Source organism: Diadema antillarum, unplaced genomic scaffold, assembly GCF_040938485.1.
Source record: "Diadema antillarum isolate AM-2024a unplaced genomic scaffold, OU_Dant_1.0 scf00000029, whole genome shotgun sequence".
NCBI classification, from domain to species: domain Eukaryota; kingdom Metazoa; phylum Echinodermata; class Echinoidea; order Diadematoida; family Diadematidae; genus Diadema; species Diadema antillarum.
This window is the reverse complement of record NW_027270918.1, coordinates 538069-557276: the sequence shown is the minus strand read 5'-3', so window position 1 is coordinate 557276 and position 19208 is coordinate 538069. Positions and strand designations below refer to the sequence as shown.

At 41.4% G+C, this 19208-nt stretch overlaps 1 protein-coding gene across 1 annotated transcript in view; it reads left to right on the top strand.

The window, feature by feature from the left end:
• LOC139738908 (uncharacterized) overlaps positions 1 to 19208 on the top strand; it is a 169998-nt gene that overhangs the window by 36800 nt on the left and 113990 nt on the right. Inside the window, exons 32-42 of the mRNA XM_071649540.1 lie at positions 193 to 379; positions 1050 to 1358; positions 1954 to 2280; positions 3066 to 3374; positions 3906 to 4151; positions 4771 to 4893; positions 5157 to 11285; positions 12007 to 12177; positions 12810 to 12980; positions 13452 to 13751; positions 14110 to 14463. Of these exons, the coding sequence (XP_071505641.1) occupies positions 193 to 379; positions 1050 to 1358; positions 1954 to 2280; positions 3066 to 3374; positions 3906 to 4151; positions 4771 to 4893; positions 5157 to 11285; positions 12007 to 12177; positions 12810 to 12980; positions 13452 to 13751; positions 14110 to 14463 (8626 nt within the window). The remainder of the gene's footprint in view (positions 1 to 192; positions 380 to 1049; positions 1359 to 1953; positions 2281 to 3065; positions 3375 to 3905; positions 4152 to 4770; positions 4894 to 5156; positions 11286 to 12006; positions 12178 to 12809; positions 12981 to 13451; positions 13752 to 14109; positions 14464 to 19208) is intronic.

Below are 19208 nucleotides of genomic sequence, written 5' to 3'. Positions count from 1 at the left end.
CTTTCAGGGGGTAATTATCAGTCTTGAGATCTTTATAAACACGCAACATTTTTTTTTTTTTATCTGACAGAAAAGGGTTAACCTCCTCAACATCAAAAGTGAAAAAAAAAAGGAAGTAAAGAAGTATTCAGCAATGGAGAATGATATTTGAGTAGCTTTTAAACCTTAATTGATGTTTCTTTTTCTCTCCAGCCTTCAAGATTCTATTGCTAGGCTCTGTGCCAGCCTGGAGAATGAGTTGTCAGACCGAGCAGCCTTTAAGACCCAGGCAGATCAGACCTTGGCCGACCTGGTGACTGGGAAGACAAGACTAGACAAGATCACATCAAGCATAGACCCTCTGGTTTCATCTGCAGAGGAAAAGATTGCACAGCTCCAGGTGAGAATATTATGATAATTTGTTTATTACATAGCTGCATAATAATATTTACTTTGCAAGTGTATCGAATTGTAAAGGTTAAAATATGCAAAATTTGTGTATGAATCATCCAAAAAGTTTTTCAAGAGAAAAAGATGTCAGTTACCAACATATGGTTGATTTTAGATGTAAGTAATCAGCGAATTCATCACCTCTAAATCATGCACATCAAGAAACTGTAAACATATCAAGTGAATTAATCTATGTATGTTTGTATGACACAAAGGCCCGAATTCACGAAGGTGGTACAAATGAAACCATGGTTTAAACCATGGACAAAAACCATGGAGCGCCAAGTGTCGCATGGAATATTTTGTTACGAAATCAGTCATTTTGTCGATGAATGATTATTTTGTAACGAAATGACAACATTTTGTAACTAAATGAGCATTTCGTCCATGAAATGATGATTTCGTTAACGAAACGGTCATTTTGTCGACGAAATGACCAATATTCCGTGCGACACTTGGCGCTCCATAGTTTTTGTCCATGGTTTAAACCATGGTTTCATTTGTACCACCTTCGTGAATTCGGGCCAAAGTATGGGGCTGAATCATAGGGGTCACTACATAAAACTGGGATGATGACAAATATGAAATCAAATTTTCATATCACATATTTCTGTGCCTAGGATCTGGAGGAAGAACTTGAGCCCAAACTTGAGACAGCCGAGGAGCTGTGTTCACGGCAGCAGCAAAAGTACGCCAACCTCCACTCCGTCCCACCGCCTGGTGTGACAGAAACACTGGAGGCTCTGAGATCACAGAGGGCGGGGCTGGTGAGTCAGCTAGACTCCAGTGCCCAGGAGTTGGAGAGGGCCAAGAGTCTGAGGCAGGACTTTCACCAGCAGACGTACACAGTGGAGCAGGCTGTGGACGAGGCAGAGACCCTGTTGGCAGAGCCTATAAGAGATGTGCCAGAGGCTAAGGAGAAACAGGAGGTATGATGGCAGACTAAATTTTTCAAATCTCCTTTGAAATCTTGCTTGTAGTAGATCTCATTGTTATATTGATCCATTGATCTTACAAATTGATCTTATTTGATAATATCATTTACAATATGCACCCAATGCTTCATCATTAGGATTATTTGAAATCTTTATGGCAGGTATTTGCTCCTGTATATACATGTATGTACAATTGGAAATATGAATGTTGCGTATGGGAATTAATGAAAACATCCACATACAGTGATTATATTGTGTGCATGCATGTAAATGTGATTTTGCATATGATATGTTTATGTGATTGTTGGTGAGTTTTGATAGATTCATCCAGAGGACCTTGCCAATTTTAACAGCAGATAATCACACCAAACAGCATATTCATGCACCCTATCACTGTACAACTGTGGCAGTGAAGAACCAGAAAATAGTGTAACTATTAAACAAAATAATTGTACAATTTTATCGTAAGGGTCAAGCACAAGCCAAAGACATATTAGAATTTTGCTCCTGAATATACATTTGTACATGTATCAGTTCTACAGTGTAGATTATATTATGTTTGTGTTATTTGTTGTGTGTTCATTGGCAGAAACTTCGGGTGAGTCTGGCATCTGCCCAGACCCTGATGGCGTCCATCCAGGGGATGGCCCAAGAGCTGACCGATCAGACTGACCAGCCAGACCAGCAGCAAGGTGTAGTGGCCACAGTGGCCTCCCTTCAGACTCATTTGGCCAAGGTCATCCACACCAATGAACAGGTCACCAGGGAACTGACCGATGCACTTGAACCGTGGAAGCGGTACCACCGAGCAAAGGAGTCGGTCAGTGAATGGGTTGACCGACAAGCAGAGGTCGTTGAGCCTCACCTGAACCTGGGAAGCTTGCCAGCTGTGATGCGGCAGTTGCAGGACCACAGGGTCAGTTTCAAAATTTGACTTTTATGTTTTTGGAATGATATTGCACCTTCTTGACAGTCACTCAAGTTTATGCTCTGATTACTGTGAAGTCATCATATTCATAGGGAGAAATTGAAGCAGTATAGTTAAAAACATTGGACATTCATTGCATATGCAGTTTCCTGAACTGGAATATCTTTCAGTGAATTTGGATGTGGGAATATTATATTCTGTATGACATAGTATTTGTAATGTCTGAATTCAAAATGTCGTAACGTCTGAATTCAAAATGTCGTAACTGAATTTAAAATGGACCTGATATTTAATTGTATTCCAGTCTCCACACAAAGCGCATTTAATATCTGAATTAAAAATGGATGCAACAAGGTAGTACAAAGAACAATAAACTTGTACACTCTCTACTTCAACTATTTATAAGCATTTGAATGCTCCATCAACCTCAAATCATTTCTTATTTATGAATGCATTATCATTATTTGATGGCATTCTTTTTCTTCAGATTAATGCAGTTATTTCTGATAGTTATTATTATATTCATTTTTATTATCATTATCATTTTTATCATTATTATTGTTTTTATCATTATTATTATTATTATTATTATTGTTGTTGTTATTATTATTATTATTATTATTATTATTATTATTATTATTGTTATTATTATTAGTAGTAGTAGTAGTAGTAGTAGTAGTAGTAGTAGTATCATTATCATCATTGGTGTTGTCATAGTTATCGTCATCATCATATCATGAGCATTTTATAATCATTTCTTCTTTCTGATCCAGACATTGCTCGCTGATGCTCCAGAAACAAGCGACATCGGTGAGCTTCTGACGTCTTCTTCAGCCATTCTCACCAAGGTGTGCCATGACCCGTTTTACCAAGACTCCGCAAGGAATTTGAACCATGGCATCGTGGACACCGTCGCCGCTGCTGAAGAGCGGAAGGCATCCCTGGAGGGCGCCGCCAAGAGGTGGCAGAACTACCAAGGAAGAGTCAATGACCTCTACCACAAGATAGCGGATGCCAAGGAGAGGATGCTGTCCCCAGACCTGGAACGGATGTCGCTTGGCGACCAACTGGAGAAACAGAAGGTATCCCCATCCCTCTCATTAGTCTCTGATCACTGACAACGGTGATTTGCTCCACCAGGTTACTTAGAGTTTGCCATGGAAATAACACTTTGAGCAGAACATCATTATTTCTTCTGCCTCAGGATGTTATTGTCTGTCATACATAAGTAATGATTCACTAAATATTGAAGTCATATTTAACCACTTCTGCTGCTTAGAAGGGTATTTATCATAATTTTACTCAGCATCCATTTATAAAAATCCATTATAAAAAAATCCATTAAAAAAAAAAGGAAGTCATTCTTGTACATAGGAAATAAATAATTTTCTTTTCCTGCTTCAGATCTCTGGCATTTGCATATCATTGCATATTTTCCTTCTTCTATTTCACTTTAAGCTTTCAGTCTTCTCCCCAAGAAAATGATTCTTTTGAATGAATTTCATGTGGGGAGGTAAGATTTAAGAAAAATAAGACAAATGTTTGACTGCCCAGTGATCATCTGTGTCCAGGCTGGAAAGTGATTAAATGTAATTCTCAATCTTATTTTCCAGGAGGTGCTTGAAAAATTGGACGCTACTGAGAAGCGTCTACAAGACCTGAATGCCGCCCATGCTGACCTCACACCCGGTAGCCAAACAAGCAGTGAGATCGACGGTGATGATGAAGAGGAGGAGGAAGAAGAGGCCACTGAGAAGATTACAGACCCTCAGCTGATAGGTCTCCAAGAGGAGATTTCCAGGATCAGAGCTGTGGCCACGCAGCATGGAGATGTCTTGGAAAAGTCCTTGATCCAGCAGGTAAAAAATTCACCCTTAATTATCAGTTTTTGTTGTGGTATATCCTTCAAAGAATGGTTGATCAACACTGGGAAACGACTCAGTTTTCATAATGTAATTATTTGTCGTACGCAATGCACTATTGCACTATTCACAAACAAAGACCTGGTAGTCCTTTTTAAGATTGCAATTTTTATCTCCACACATTATCTAGGAAATATAGTCACTACTTTGTTGAGAGGTATTTGCTTGACAGCATTTTTTCAATATCGTTACATAGATGTGTCTCACTGCTAAGTTCTGAAGTGATAATGCCATCTGAGCTTGTATGTGGAACTCCTCCATCTTTAAAGACTGCCAAATCAATGTTCAGGGGTCTTCAGAAAAGCACAAGTGTACATTGTGATTGCCTGAATTTGTCATGGAATGTGAAAAATATACCAAATAAATCCTAAAGTAGAGAGCTCGAAACACTGCTTAACAAGCTTTTAAAACATATAATATACATTGTAGCAATATTGTTTTACAAATCATTTAAGCATTATTACAGTGTCAGTTTATTGTGCATCGCACAGAGAATGCAGTTTACTTTAATTAAAGATCTTTAAGTTGTAACATATATTCTGCCTTGTGTGTTCAGGAGGAGTATGATCATCAATTGGAAATACTGGAAGCCAAGATTCAGAAGGCACAGGATGCTATGGCAACACCAGTGGAACCAACAAGCATGGAACAAATCAAGGAACAGATTGCTCAACACAAAGTGAGTTGCTATTAAATTGCATAGATCATGACATTGGCCAGGGAAAGGTACACATCTAACAATTCTAGAAACATTTTGTGGCATGTCCTGTGCAGCACAAAATTCCTCTGATGGACTGCTCAAGGGTAATTTATGCTTAACACTAGAGCAGTGGATGTAAATTTTAGCAAAGATATGTGGTACTAGAAACAACTGTATATGTCTCATGCATATTGTGTTCTAATCACTTAGTTGAATATTATCAATTGTTGTCTTTTCTGCAGGAACTTGCAAGTGAAATCCAGGCCTATGAAGAAGAGATTGACGAAATAAACAAGAAGAGCCAAGAGCTTCAGGAAGCTGCAGCCAAGAGGTCAGACCTCAGACAGTCATCAGTGGCTACCTTGACCCCACCAGGACCACCAATGGTTGCTACACCGGAGTTTGGTGTAGGAGCACGCTTAATGAGGAGGGGTTCTCCTATAAGGACTCCCTGGAGGTCGTTCTCACCCGAGACTGTTGGGACGTCACCGGATGCAAAGAGGCATCAAGATGACTCCACAGATCAGCCACCAGCAAAGAGAGCACTACCAGATCTTGGTCAGGATGAGGTGGATAGCAATCTGAACTTTGCCATGGATGCTCTGGCCTCAGAAGCAGATCCCATCCACCTGGAGCCAATGGAGGTGGTGCAGTCACCAAAGAGGTCTCTCCAAGAGAGTGGGACTGAACAGCCCAGGAAGATTCCTGCAACCACACCCACCAGACCCTCTCAGGAAATTGCAGATACCGAATCACTGGACACATCAGTTCCCCCAGAGACACTGCCATTTAACAAGGAGGGTATGACAGATACTACCTCCACAGTACCACATCAAATCATTACTGACAAGGGGCCCGCCTATGTGCTACGTCCTGTCGGTTCAAGCTCCATAGTTGGAGAACCTGGACAGGATGGAAGTGCACCTGGTGGTGGGGATGACCAGCCGCGTTATGTCATCTCTCAGACAGCTCCATATCAGACACCAACAATCATCGACAGAGTACCTCTCTCTGAAGCATGTAAGCCGATATCTGTCACAGATCCGAAAACTGGCAAGGTTATGGAGGCAGTACCAACAGATCGTCCTGATGATATCAAGAGTAGCATGACAGCTTACGTGGTCAATCCACTCACCAAAGAAATGGAAATATTGGATCCAGAGCACAAGGTGGCAGTTCTGGCAAAGCCTCAGGCAGATCAGCCAATTCTTGTAGACGAGTGTGTGACTGCTTCAAAAATAAAGCCTGTCGAGGTAGCCCCAGCTCTTTTGAGTGGATTACTGACCCCTGAGAGTGATGGTGCAGACAGTGCCAGGACTCGAGAGATCAAACATGCATCAGATCTTCAGCCTGCTGGTGTACAGGATGAGCCAGAAAGTGAGGAAAAAGATGAATGTACAGAACCTGTTAATGATGGTGCCTACACACAACTTCCAGGGACTCTGAGGACGCCATTAAGTTCTGACTTGACATCTCCTCAACCCGCTCAAGCTATTTCTCACAAAACACCTCCAATGTCGTATGCAGATATGGCTAGACAAAAACCTCCATCACAGACAGTATACAAAGAGCCACTGACAAGTGAGGTACAACCTGCTCATGCCATTTCACACAAAATGCCTCCAGAGTCTGATGCAGATATGGCTAGACAACAGCCTCCAGCACAGACAGCACATAAAGAGCCACTGACAAGTGAAGCACAAATTGTGACCAGCCAAGGACCAGCGTATAAGCTGCGGCCTGTCGGATTCGGGTCCCGTACATTTTCTTCAGGCCGCGATGGCACTAGTCCTGGTGATGCTGGAGATGACTCAGAAGAAACCAGAAAAATCCAGCCCATACAGTATGATGGTGTACCTGACATCATAGGAACTACACCTGTTTCACCTTCTGAAGCTCCACTCTTTGTCACAGATCCAGCATCAGGGGAACTCATGGAAGCCATTCCTGTTTTCAACCCTGAGGATTTGAAACAAGGCATAACTGCCTTCTTAACACACTCTGACTCAAAGCAAGTAAAGATAGTTGATCCTCGCCTAGAACAATCATACATGACTGCTGTCTCTAAAGATTTGCCATCGGTCATGACTGAGGAAGAATCTACTACGCAACCAAGTGATAAGTCTCTAGATAGACCTGTCTCCCAGCTGGTGACTGACAAAGGGCCAGCGTACATTCTCCAACCTGTATCAGATGAAGGTCAGGCCCCAGGATATCTTCCGCCGGCAGACACCCCAAAAGATCTGGATGTGATGGAGTATAAGATATCTGATGAAGCCAGACCTGCAAAAGCAGCAGCAATTACAGGTTCAAGAAGGGCTGCAGACATCAGGCCAATTGAGATCCTTGACCAGCTGTCTGGTCAGAAGTTTGTTGCTGAACCTGCCCAAAATGTCAATGATTTGGCAGAGAAACCCAGTCTCTATCTCCCGGAGACTGCAGATCTGTCCAAGCCAGTTGTCATCTATCATCCGTCAGCGGAATCTGAGATTGTTGCTTTTCCAACCACTCCTGTGCCCTCTGATGATCCTATGCAGCACCCCCTGAGCCATGGAGTATCTTCAAGCCTTGTAACTCCATCAGAAGGAACTGGACCATCCTTCAGTGCTCCCCCACGAGCTATTACCCTCAAATCCCTGTCTGTGCCTGTGGCATATGCAACTTCTGATGGGAGTGATATAGTCAAATCCAAGGAAACAGTGCCTGGAGAACCTGCTGCCTACCAGGTAGTTACAGACCATGGTCCAGCATACACTCTCAAGCCTAGGCAGGGTGGACCAAGTGCAGGAGAGAGTGATCCAGAGGTTGACTATGTCCTGGCAAATCAAGAAAAATTAACTGAACCTTTCCCAAATGTGACCGGAGAAAGGGAGTTACAAACACTACATGATCTTATAACCATCCGGGATCCAGACTCGGGACAGATCATGGATGCCGTGCCCATGGAAGATGTTGATGATATGAACAGTGGCGTAACTGCATTCTTGGATGATAGTAAAGAGGACCCAGTTATGACAATATACAATCCAGTTACACAGCTACGTGGAACTGCAATTCCATCTGGTACTTTCGAGAACACTTCCCAAAATGATAGAAAGTTGGGTGATGATGACCAGGGCAAAGCGGAACCAGCAAGGAAACCAGTGGATTCTGTAGGCAGGCATCAACAAAATGCCCCCAGCAAAACATGTAGATCTGGTTTGGATTCTGCAGATGGATCAGTAAGCACTTCCCAAAATGATGGAAAGGTGGGTGATGATGACCAGAGCAATGTGTTTGTAGAATCACCATGGAAACCAGTGGATTCTGCAGGCAGGCATGAACAAAGTGATCCATGCAACACACGTAGATATGATTCAGATTCTGCAGGTGGATCAAACACTCAAGAGTCACAAAATGATGATGCCACAAGCAGCATCACTGGAACACCTGCCATATTCCAGTTTGTCACAGAGCCATCACAGGCCGACTCTGTAGCTGGACAGGGAGAGGACCAGCCACCACGTGATGAAAAAGATTCAACAGATGAGGTTGGAATAGCAGCTGGAGCAAAATCAGTGGCTGACCATCCAGTCTCATTTCACAAACCTGATAAGGATGACTCTGAATCACGGCAGTCTACCTGTTTACCTCAGATTCTCACCTCATCTGGTGCTGCATTTTCACTCACGCCACTCTCTGAGTGTCAAGACAATGAGCAAATCTCAGATTTTGATGAGAGTAGTAGAGACAAACATCCAACAGTTTTAAAAGCGGACTCTGAACCCCTCCAAAGCTTGCCAGAAGTTATGGGAACACAGCCGTCTCCAAGAAATGAAAACATACAAATTATAGACCCTCACTCTAAACAGGCATTCAAAGCTGACCCAATCCACAACCTTGGAGTTCTACACAGAAAACCTGTTGCATTTGTAGACAAAGACAGAGACACACCAGCTGTGATCCACTATCCAGATTCTAAAGATTCCCCTTTCAATCAGGGGCTGCCACAACCTCCAAGTTCAGAAGACGATGAGCATCTGCATGGTCAATTCCAAATACCAGTGGTGCAACCAGAGCACAGAAGACCTGATGATGAATGCATTGTAGCAGACCCTAGCATTTTATCTCCTGAAGAAAGAGTTAAAAGAAGTGATGCTTTGTCTGATCGACCAAGAAAGAGCTTTGATGAGGCCCTGCCGCAAACAGAGAGGAGAATAACATCCCTTGATAAACAAAGTGACTCTGGTAGTGAGAGTGATGAAGATAGTGAACAAGTATATCCTTCCTCACCATTGTCCCATCGCACACCTGATGGTACCACCAGCAGTGCTCTTGTTAGGCAACAGCTGGTCACAAGCCAAGGTCCTGCCTTTATCCTAGTTCCAGAAGATGACTTCAAGTCTAGTCCTGATGGCATCCAAAGTACACATGGTGGTGCAGGAGGTGGTGGCTGTTCAGATCCAGAAGAATTTATCTTGCTTTCTCCATCTTCTCCTACTGACATGCCAACAGTAACTGGCTCACAACCATATTTGGCCAACCAGCCCATTGTGGTCAAGAAGCCAGAAACTGGTGAAGTCTTCTGTGCTATTCCTGCAGAGAGTCTCCATGATCTTGATGAGAATATTTCCTTGTACCCAATAGAGTCACAAGGTGTGCCTGCAGTGAAGGTAATTGATCCAACATCAGGTCTAGGATGCATTGGAATATCAGCCTCAGAGCCTCAGATTGAAGAAGTTTTTACTCGGACAGAGGTTAAACCTGAAAAGGCACCAACACATCTCAGTTTAACACCAAGTATATCTGAGGAAGAGAATATGGACTCTAGAATGGCCCCTGCAGAGCTGTATGATGGTGATCATTCATCTCCAGTCAAGCAGGGACAACCATATACCCCCTATCCGCAAAATCAGCCCATTTCAGGTGCAGTACAGGATAATGGACAAGGCATTTTTGATGAAGAGAAGCTGCAGAAGCCAGTCCTGCTTCCTGATGCCCTTAAAGACAAAGAGCACCCTTCCAGTGATATGCCATTTTTGCAGGAATGGATAGGCAGTGATGAAATTGAACCAAATAAATCCCAACTAGCAGATCTGCCATTTGCTCCAGATGCTGCAAGGCCGTCTGACAAGATGCCACTAGAAGAGACTGATTCAGGTAGACTTCCAAGACAAGCAAAAGCACCTACAGAGCAGATACTAACAGACAGAGGTGCTGCCTATGTTTTAACCCCATTATCAGACCTTCCTGGCTATGGTGGGGCAGCTATCAGTGGAACTGGTGTAGCAGGAGCTATTCCTGGAGCTGGTTCTACCAGTCAGTCTCCGCCATCACCGGATTACATCATTACAGAGGACACTGAATTGAAGAGACTTCCTGTCATCACAGGTACTCAGCCAACAACCGATACTGCACCCATCATCATCAGAGACCCAAGAACTGGTGAGGACATGGCTGCTGTTCCAGCAACATCACCAGATGACCTGCAAGGTCTTGTTGCATTTACCGATGACCCAGTGGAGGATCCCTTCTTGATACAGGATATGCAGACAGGGGATTCAATGATGGCCATCCCAGTGAGCCATCTTCCAGATGACCCCTCTCAGTCACTACCAACAAGGGATTCTGGAATTTATTCACGCCCGACCAGTATGGCACTGAGTGACTCACAGCTTCCCATTGAGTCTGATGATAGCTCTGTGGATTCTCTTCAAAATGCTCACTTAGCTGACACATTACCATCCCAATGGCATCCTCTTCCGAAATTTTCCAAGCCAGAACTGCCGCAGTCAAGAGAAGTCGATCCTGAGCAATTGGTCCCAGCATCAAGGATCCAAGAAATTCAAGAAGAGCAATATCACAGTGATTCAACAGATTTCTACACTCCTGAAGGATCCCCAGTGCCCTGGGAGAAAGGGGCAGAAGGAGGAGATCTTCCCAGCATGCCCGATGAAAACTCACCACTCATGTCTGCTGCCGACCTCCTGGAGCAGACCCTTCAAATACAACCCAGGGTTGTCCTCAAGAAGGATCTCTCACCAGTCACTGAATCATTACAACCTATAGAAACTGATGAAGAACAGAAGCAGCCATCGGATAGGCCTTCACCTTCCAGTGTGTCAGAATCACCCAGACGTGACCCATATGCCCTTCAGGAATCCGTGCCACAGGATAAACTGCCGCAAGATAGAGAACCACTGGAACGTACTTCCCCAACAAGGGAACCAAGGAGTCCCTTGTCAAGAGACTTGTCCTTGCCTCTTGTGACTGCTAGTGAGGAGACACCACCTTCCTTGATGCCAGAGGAGTTAAAATCCCCTGGTGGAGAACCAAAGGAAAAGAAGAAGATAGATAAGCTCAATCGTTCCTGGGATGCATTGCAGCATAAGGTGAGCTATTTCTTATTTTGTGTATATTGTTAAGGCCAATTCTTTTTTAGTTTGATGTAATTGCTGCACTGATTTCTTTTTTATTATTTTATGTTTCAGTAGTAAAGTCTGTGTACAAGAGTGAGGTGTTAGTATCATCAGGAATATGAGAGCTTCATACAGACTCTCTTAGTTCTCTGTTTTATTAATCGCAATGTAGAGATTTTAAAAACTCTTTGCTAAGCTTAACTTGTTTCTACTGTGTCTGATAAGATGTGTGGTAAATACCAAATAAGAATTGAGGTCAAGGTTTTCTCTCTACCCAATTTTCTCTGAACTCTTTACTGAAATATATGATTGCAATGAATTTATGAAAACTGGAAATTGAAAATAACCAAAAAGACATCAAATAAAGGGTACTATTCATTCATCGAAAATTAGCTTCTGACAGTTTATCTGTTTGAAGTCCTCCTTAGAATGATACCAATGAACAAAACTCATGGTACTCTTTGGTTTGTGCTATATGTTGAGCTTTAATTGAGACAAAGATGAGTGATTTACTTAAGGATTTAAAAATATGAGAAGATTACAGTGCCTTCAGTGTATTTACACCAATTCTTTATAGACCGAGATCAAATTCTATGGATCATTTATGTGTGCATATTAATATATGAAATAGGTGATATATGATATTATATGATATGTACACCTACATGTAATATATCTTACTATCTGCATCTAGATGGAGGAGAAACAGCGGCTTCTGCAGGAGGCACTTGCCAGGCAGGAAGACTACGAGAATGCCCTGTCTCAGGTCAACATCCGACTGGCCAACACCGAGGCACAGCTCGAGGAGATTGTGAGCACTCCACAGGAAGCTCGCAACTTGGATGAGCACATCAGAGAGCTCAAGGTACAACAATGATTGCTATGTTCATTCATAAAGCTAGGCCTTTATGCAAAGGGGTAAAAACTCTTATGAGGACAGAGTTCACCCATATGCATCATAATTCACCCTCAAAAGTGACATCTCCATACAAGCAATTATCTTTTATTTTGACTCCAACAATGTTATGGTTTGTTAAATTTATGCCTGTAGCATAGGTATGAATTATAAAGGATTAAAAAAAACCTCTCTTACAGATGTAAGTGTGAGAGGAGAAGCTTGAGCCAACATTATGCACATCAGAGGATGAACAAGCATCATGCGATCTCCAATCTCCCACATGATTTAGTGCTTGACAGATAAAAAGAGGATATAAAATATACTTTTTACAACTGATCACACATACTCGTAGTAATTCTAGAGTGATAAATCATCGCATATTCCTTTAGTAGTTCCACAGCATTTTCACTTTCAGAGCAGTGCCCCAGTTAAAAGTGCCAACTTTTAAACAAAAATGTTTTATGTGTTGTTTGAAGGTTTGCATGGTGAAGTAAATGAGGAAGAAAGATTTGCGGTGACACCATGTGTATGATCTCCACATACACATGGTGTCACCGCAAATCTTTCTTCCTCAAAAATGTTTTATTTCTTCCTTGTAGAACCTGATGAGTGAGAGCAGTGACCTTGATGAGAATGTGAGCATGGTTCAGGAGAAAGCCGTCAGTCTTCGCATCCCAGAGGACAAGGCCTTACAGGATACCTTCACGGACCTCAGAGACAGGGTGGACAAGATCAAGAATGATGCTGATGAGGCCCTTAGAAACCTGCAGGTACTTTCAGCCATCAAGTTGAACAACTTATTAGATGCATTCATTCCACCTGTGAAATTTTGCTCCATCCTACTTAAACAAGATTACCTGTAAATTCAAGGTGTTTCGGATGTTTATGTTTACCTATAAGATAAAAATGTTTACCAACCAATCTTGAAGTCTCATTTGGGAAGCTTCTGTAGTATCAAACTGATTATATCAATTGTTTGATAATGATCTCCTTTATATCAATGACACTACATATGCATAACTTTTCATGAACATTTTCTATTTTATGAACAGTGAAGTGAAATGAAATGAAATGAAATGAAATCTCTGAAGCTTATTTGCTCCAGTAAAAGTGCCTGGTTCATTTGAGAAGAAACAAAAAGAAAAATAGCTTACATGTGGAGTAGATCTAAAATGTCCTTCTGCAGTGTATTTCCCATGAAGCTAGTAGATAAATCTGTGGTCATTCCATTATTGTTGCAGAGGGAGAAAGAAGACGAGATGCTGGTCAGAGCTCGGCTGGAAGTCAACCAGCAGGAACTGAAACATCTTGACCAGTGGCTGGAGAGTTTCACTGCGCAGCTTGAGCCAGATGAGGAGGAGGAGGCAGAGAAGGAGAAGAAGAAGAAGGCCAGAAAGGACAGAGGAACTGGAGCAAAGAAGACAGGGGAGGAGGAAGAGGAGGAGGAGAAAGAGAAAGATTCAGAGGATGAGGATGAGGATGATGAAGATGACAAGGAGATGATGGCTGCAGACATTCAAGAGCAGCTGATAAAGAATCATGTAAGTCTATTCTCATTTGCAAATTATGTGAATGTGGATGGTCATAAAAGATTATGACTCAGAGGTTGTATTGCCACTTCAGGATAAAGAACCTTTTCCAAACCTTTTGTGTCTTTGAAAATTTATGGTCTTGCAATGTGTGAATTTTCAATGGTGGTGACATCTTGAGCTTAATTTTTGAAGTCATTAATCTTAGGGAATACATAAATCATGATTGCTTGAGCAAAGAAAATGAAAAAATCAAATTCTAAGTGCATGTTCTTAGTGCATCAATGATCTATACTTCTGTTACTGTCCTTTTCCTGAAACAAATGGCTCAAGAATCAGTCCTCACTGTCTCCATATTTTTGTCTCACAGAACCATCAGCTGGATCTCAACCGCAAGCTGCAGAAACTGAATGATATCGAGGAGAGCATGGAACAGACCTTGGACTCTGCCACCTGTTGCCCCCCACCGCTGGCCGAGCACCTTGACATCATGGCTCAGCACCTGCAGAACCGCATGGAAGCGTGCAAGCGAAGCCTGGCTGACCAGAAGGAGCACCTGCGGATGCAGATGAACACCGAGCGTCTGGCCAAGGAGTACCAGAGCGACGTGCAGCGGCTGCAGGAGTGGCTGGAGCAGAACAGGGGGACATCGGCCGCCATGGCCCGCCTCCCTCCCATCGAGGTCGGGGCAGAGATGCTGCAACAACAAGCAGAGTTACAGCAGGTAAGTCAGTGCTTGAGGTCTGAATGACGCTGCAGATGATTGATATTTCAGTAATGGTACCAATGATGATGATGATGATGATGATGACAGATGATGAGGATGGTGGTGGTGGTGGTGATGGTAGAGGTGGTGGCAGTGCTGATGATCATCATCATGGTAACGATGATGATGATGATGATGATGATGATGATGATGATGACAACGATGATGATAATGGTGATGGTGGTGGTGGCGGTGGTGGTGATAGTAGTGGTGATGGTAGTGATGATGATGATGATGATGATGGTAATGATTATGATGAGCATGCTGATGATGAGGAGGAGGATGTATATGGTAATGATATCAGATGAGGATGATGGCAGTGATTTTCGAGATTACTAAAATGATGAAGATCATGATGAGGATGTGAATCAGTTCATAATAGTAAATGTGCATGTAAATAAGTCAAATGGAAGTATCATTGAGAAATGGTATCATTGAGAAATGATAGTCATAAGATGAAAGGGTGGCCTTACAGGTGGTAGTTGGTGAGGGTCTACTACATGCCCCACTTTATCAGTTGTGAGACATGTGACGCCCACTCACACACAAACCTATCTAATCTATTCTCTAGTGAGCATAGACCCCAATATCAAACTAAAAATTTGAACAACATTTTTGAATGACATTTGTCTAACATTCAATAAATTCATTCTAAGATGAAGAGACAACTCGCAAGATGAAATAAAGACAATGTATCTTACTTGCCTATAAAACTTGAATGCTGTTGTCTGTTTAAAGTATGACTGCTTTTTTTTTAAATTACTATAGATAGATTCAGATTGCTGTGGAAATATTACAAATTATCCTTGGAACGTATTGATCAAATTCAGTTCCTTTGAACATCTGTAGGGCAGTAATGATTATTTTGTTTTCACTGCTAAAGAACAGTTTGTGATCATTTTATTTTGAATACTCTGGATCAATATCCAGTCATTCATGATTAGTGTGAATATAATATTCTAATATCATTGGACAGATATGTAGTAATTTCTCCTCATGTTTTTCACAAGGAATGATCAATTTGTGATTCTTGAACTCTTACTGACCAAATCTGGTCATTTCAACCTCTAATGGTAGTCATTCTAGTTTCTGCAATAGAGTGATACCTGTTTGAGACTCCCCCTTCGTTTATTTTGCAAATTAAAACCATAACCATATTAGTTAGAATGCTGTCACAAACATTGCTTTTCTTTTACTTGGTTAGGCTAACACAAAAATTTGCTTGCTACAGAAGAAATCTTTAAATAAAGCACTCTCGGCTTCTATTTTTTCCAATCAGTGATGTCGATTGATGTAGCTCTTCCAATGTCCTTTCTTTTTATATCTGAAAGAATTAGAAATTTTGATACAAACACAAGATTTACTGTGAGAGGTCGAGTACATTTAGTGTTGAGTTTATGATGAACATAAATAATAACCTACCCAGATCATCTGCTGAAAAGTTCCCTTTCAATTTGAAGTACTTCTCACATTTGAAAGTTGATACTTTGTTGACAAAATACAATCTATTTTTAGAATGTTTTGCCCCACTTTGCCTTCTCTGTTGCTGAGATGGAGATTTCCTTTGTTGCAAAGAAAATATGCCATCAAAATAGCCCTAGATGTGCTATGCACTTATCCTTCTTATTCTATAGAATGACATGTTCCACATCAGGAAATTTGCTGAAAAGACAGACCCAAATTAGAATGAAAAATGTGTTAATTCACTATTAAGAGAGTGTTGAGTATGCAGAATATAGAGTGTCCATGTGAAGCAAAATTTCTGGAGGCAAATCTGTGAATTTTGTCACATAGACAGCATGATATCTGATTTAACATCACCTGAATTGCTCTTAGAATCATAAAATGCTTCACTAGTCATGATGCAGCGCAGATTGGTGTGAGGCACACACATCCATCTAATTCATCAGTATGAGCCGATCTAATAGCTGTGCAGAATTTGTGGTATGATCCGATTTACTTCTACAGTGATGGAAATGAACAATAGTGAGTCAACATGAACTGTTTCTGCTCGTTTAATGGCATTTCCTCGATTTAGCTTGTGCTGAATACATAATGCAGAGTGACTGTACTGCGTCTCACAAATATGTATTTCCTTGAAATGTCTGCCTGCTTTATTACGAGCAACCCTCAATCCAAATTAGTCACTAACATATTGTTCACAGTACATACTAAATATATGATGGACAAGGAGTATAACTTGTTGAGGCATATTTCTCAGAGTACCGAGGATACTTTTTATCTAAATATTAAATACCGTGTAAATGGAAAGAAATTTTTGCTGTAAATTGTAAACTTGTGTTTAACTCTCCTTTAATCTGTCACGTCTTCTGTATCGGGCAAAATGGTATGAATTTCCAGAAAATAACTTGTGTCTTTTATTCTGAGCAGCAAACATTTCAGTCAGGCAAGTAGTGTAAGACACTCCTTGATTGAGATGCATAGGGTTAATCGTGTAGGTAGAGGCATTGTACAGTGCGTAGTGAACCGCATTATGTGACTTTTTCGTCACCTGAGATGCTCAGTCCATGCGGCTTTACTGTGAAACCAGAGCTTTCCTGCTGCACCTACATACGTACATGTCTAGAGACATGTCGAATCAAATCAGTTCTCGTTGAGTGCTCCGTACTTCAGAATGCAATTTGCAGTGTCTACAAGAAAGGGCTTATTATGTTCCCCATCTGACCGACTTCATTATGCACTCCGATTCTTGCTCCCTCCAATTGAGCGTGTAACGGTGCGAAGGTGCCTTCCTCGTGATCCAGGCCAATCTTTCGCTATTTCCTCTCCCTCTCTCCTCAATTCTTTATTGGAGACTTAGATTCAGATTCAGATTTTTTTTGTTTAATGGTCCATGACTTCGAAACCTATTTTCTGTTGGCTTTGCGAGATCGGCGCACAATGCAAATGAAAAACATTTTTTGGCATGGAAACCACATGGAAATTGCAATAACATAAATGGCACAATGGGAAGGTAACATTTACTAATGAATGATATCAGTGCTGATGAGTATTCAGACAAATACATATAAAACCCTCTGTGATTCTTCCCATTTCATAGATCTTTCATAGTCTTTCATAGCAGGTTGGGTCTGTTTATTTATGTTTGTCTCTTTTTTTAAAAGTTTTTCATTAGGTTTTGCTTTTCTTGGCACAATAGCTTATCCAGTCTTTATTTCACCTTATTTCATTTTGAAGTTGGCTTATATGAACTGGCTAATCAGCCATTTAAACTTAATTTTAGGCAATCCCTTACCCTCAGAAATGCAATTTTGCTGTCAAAATACTCTACAGATTATACACACTTTGTGACTTGCTGATCAGAACGCTCCCAGCAGTAGTTCTTGCAAGTTCATGAACCTCCAGTGAGAAAAAAGTCCACACAGTAGGATGAAATCTAACTAATAACGATGCTGGTTACTGCTCCCCTTGATGCCAGCTTCTGAAAAATTATTGTGTTTCTCTCACAAATTGCCTGGGGTTCCCTGACGTGCTCTGATCAAAAGAAAGGGAGATAGCTTTTAATGGTACTTTTTTTTGGGGGGGGGGGGGGGTGGAGGGGGAATGATATAAATAGTTCTGGCAGTTTGCTGTACAGTTCTAAGAAATTCCATGCTTGAAAGAAGAGGGAGGCACTTAGAGTTCAATTTTGATCAGCATGAACTCATTTTGATGCTTTTTTTGTTTTTATGAGTTGGTTGCCTTATTTGCTAAATTGTTGGCTCTTGAGTGTTGTATTTTTATTCCTGTTGGCATTCAAGTTTGCTTTGAATTGAGTTATTTATATTTTCACAACCAAAGAATTTCCAGGTGCAAAGTTATACATCTATATCCCTGTATCTATTACAAAGAATCAAGCTAATTTCAGAGAATTTTTCTGAAATTCCAATCATGCATCTTTTGTAATATCCACTACTTTAGCTGCAGAGAAAGCCTATATATAGCTGCAGCGGGACTGCCTGAAGTTAGCATTCATTTTCATCCTTTGTTTTCTCCATAAACAAAGCTGACACAACATGGCCATTGGCACAAAGAAAGAAAAAAAAGCACAATAACAACAGTCAATTATGCCCCCCCCCCCCCCTCCTTTGATGCCATTCTGCAGTGGTTGTCATTTCTCCTTTTTTTTTTCTTTTTTTTTTGGGGGGGTCTTTTTTTCCGTTGTTCTCCTCTCTTCCTATGTTATTTTGTGAACAAATATTTGACCGAGAGTTGTGCGAGAGAAGCGCGTGCAAGAGCGGAATGGCCTTGACAAGAGAATCAATAGAACTGTGAAGATGAGAAACGCCACTCGACAGGGGGATGGAACTGCGTCCGAATGTAGAATTGCAAATCAGTGGGCGGGCAAAGCGTACGCGGCATCACTGGCCATGGTACAGCCCGGCCGTTGTCGATCTTTGAACTCACAACAACCAATAGATATCAGGACAGGTGTAATTAAAGATTAAAGAAACAAGGAGCTAGTACCCCATGATTAGTTTGTTTGTTCTATTTTTGTGATAAACCACCCACTAATTGATAATTATTTGATTATTACAGAAAATGTGAGGCTAATACGATGCATAAAATATAACCATTGAGTTGATTGCATGCTACTTCAAGATATGAAGATATACCTCCATGTGTGATGATAGTTGTTTTGACAGTAGAATTGATATCTTAAAGAAGGTCAATTAATTTCTTGATTTTAGAAAATGATTGTC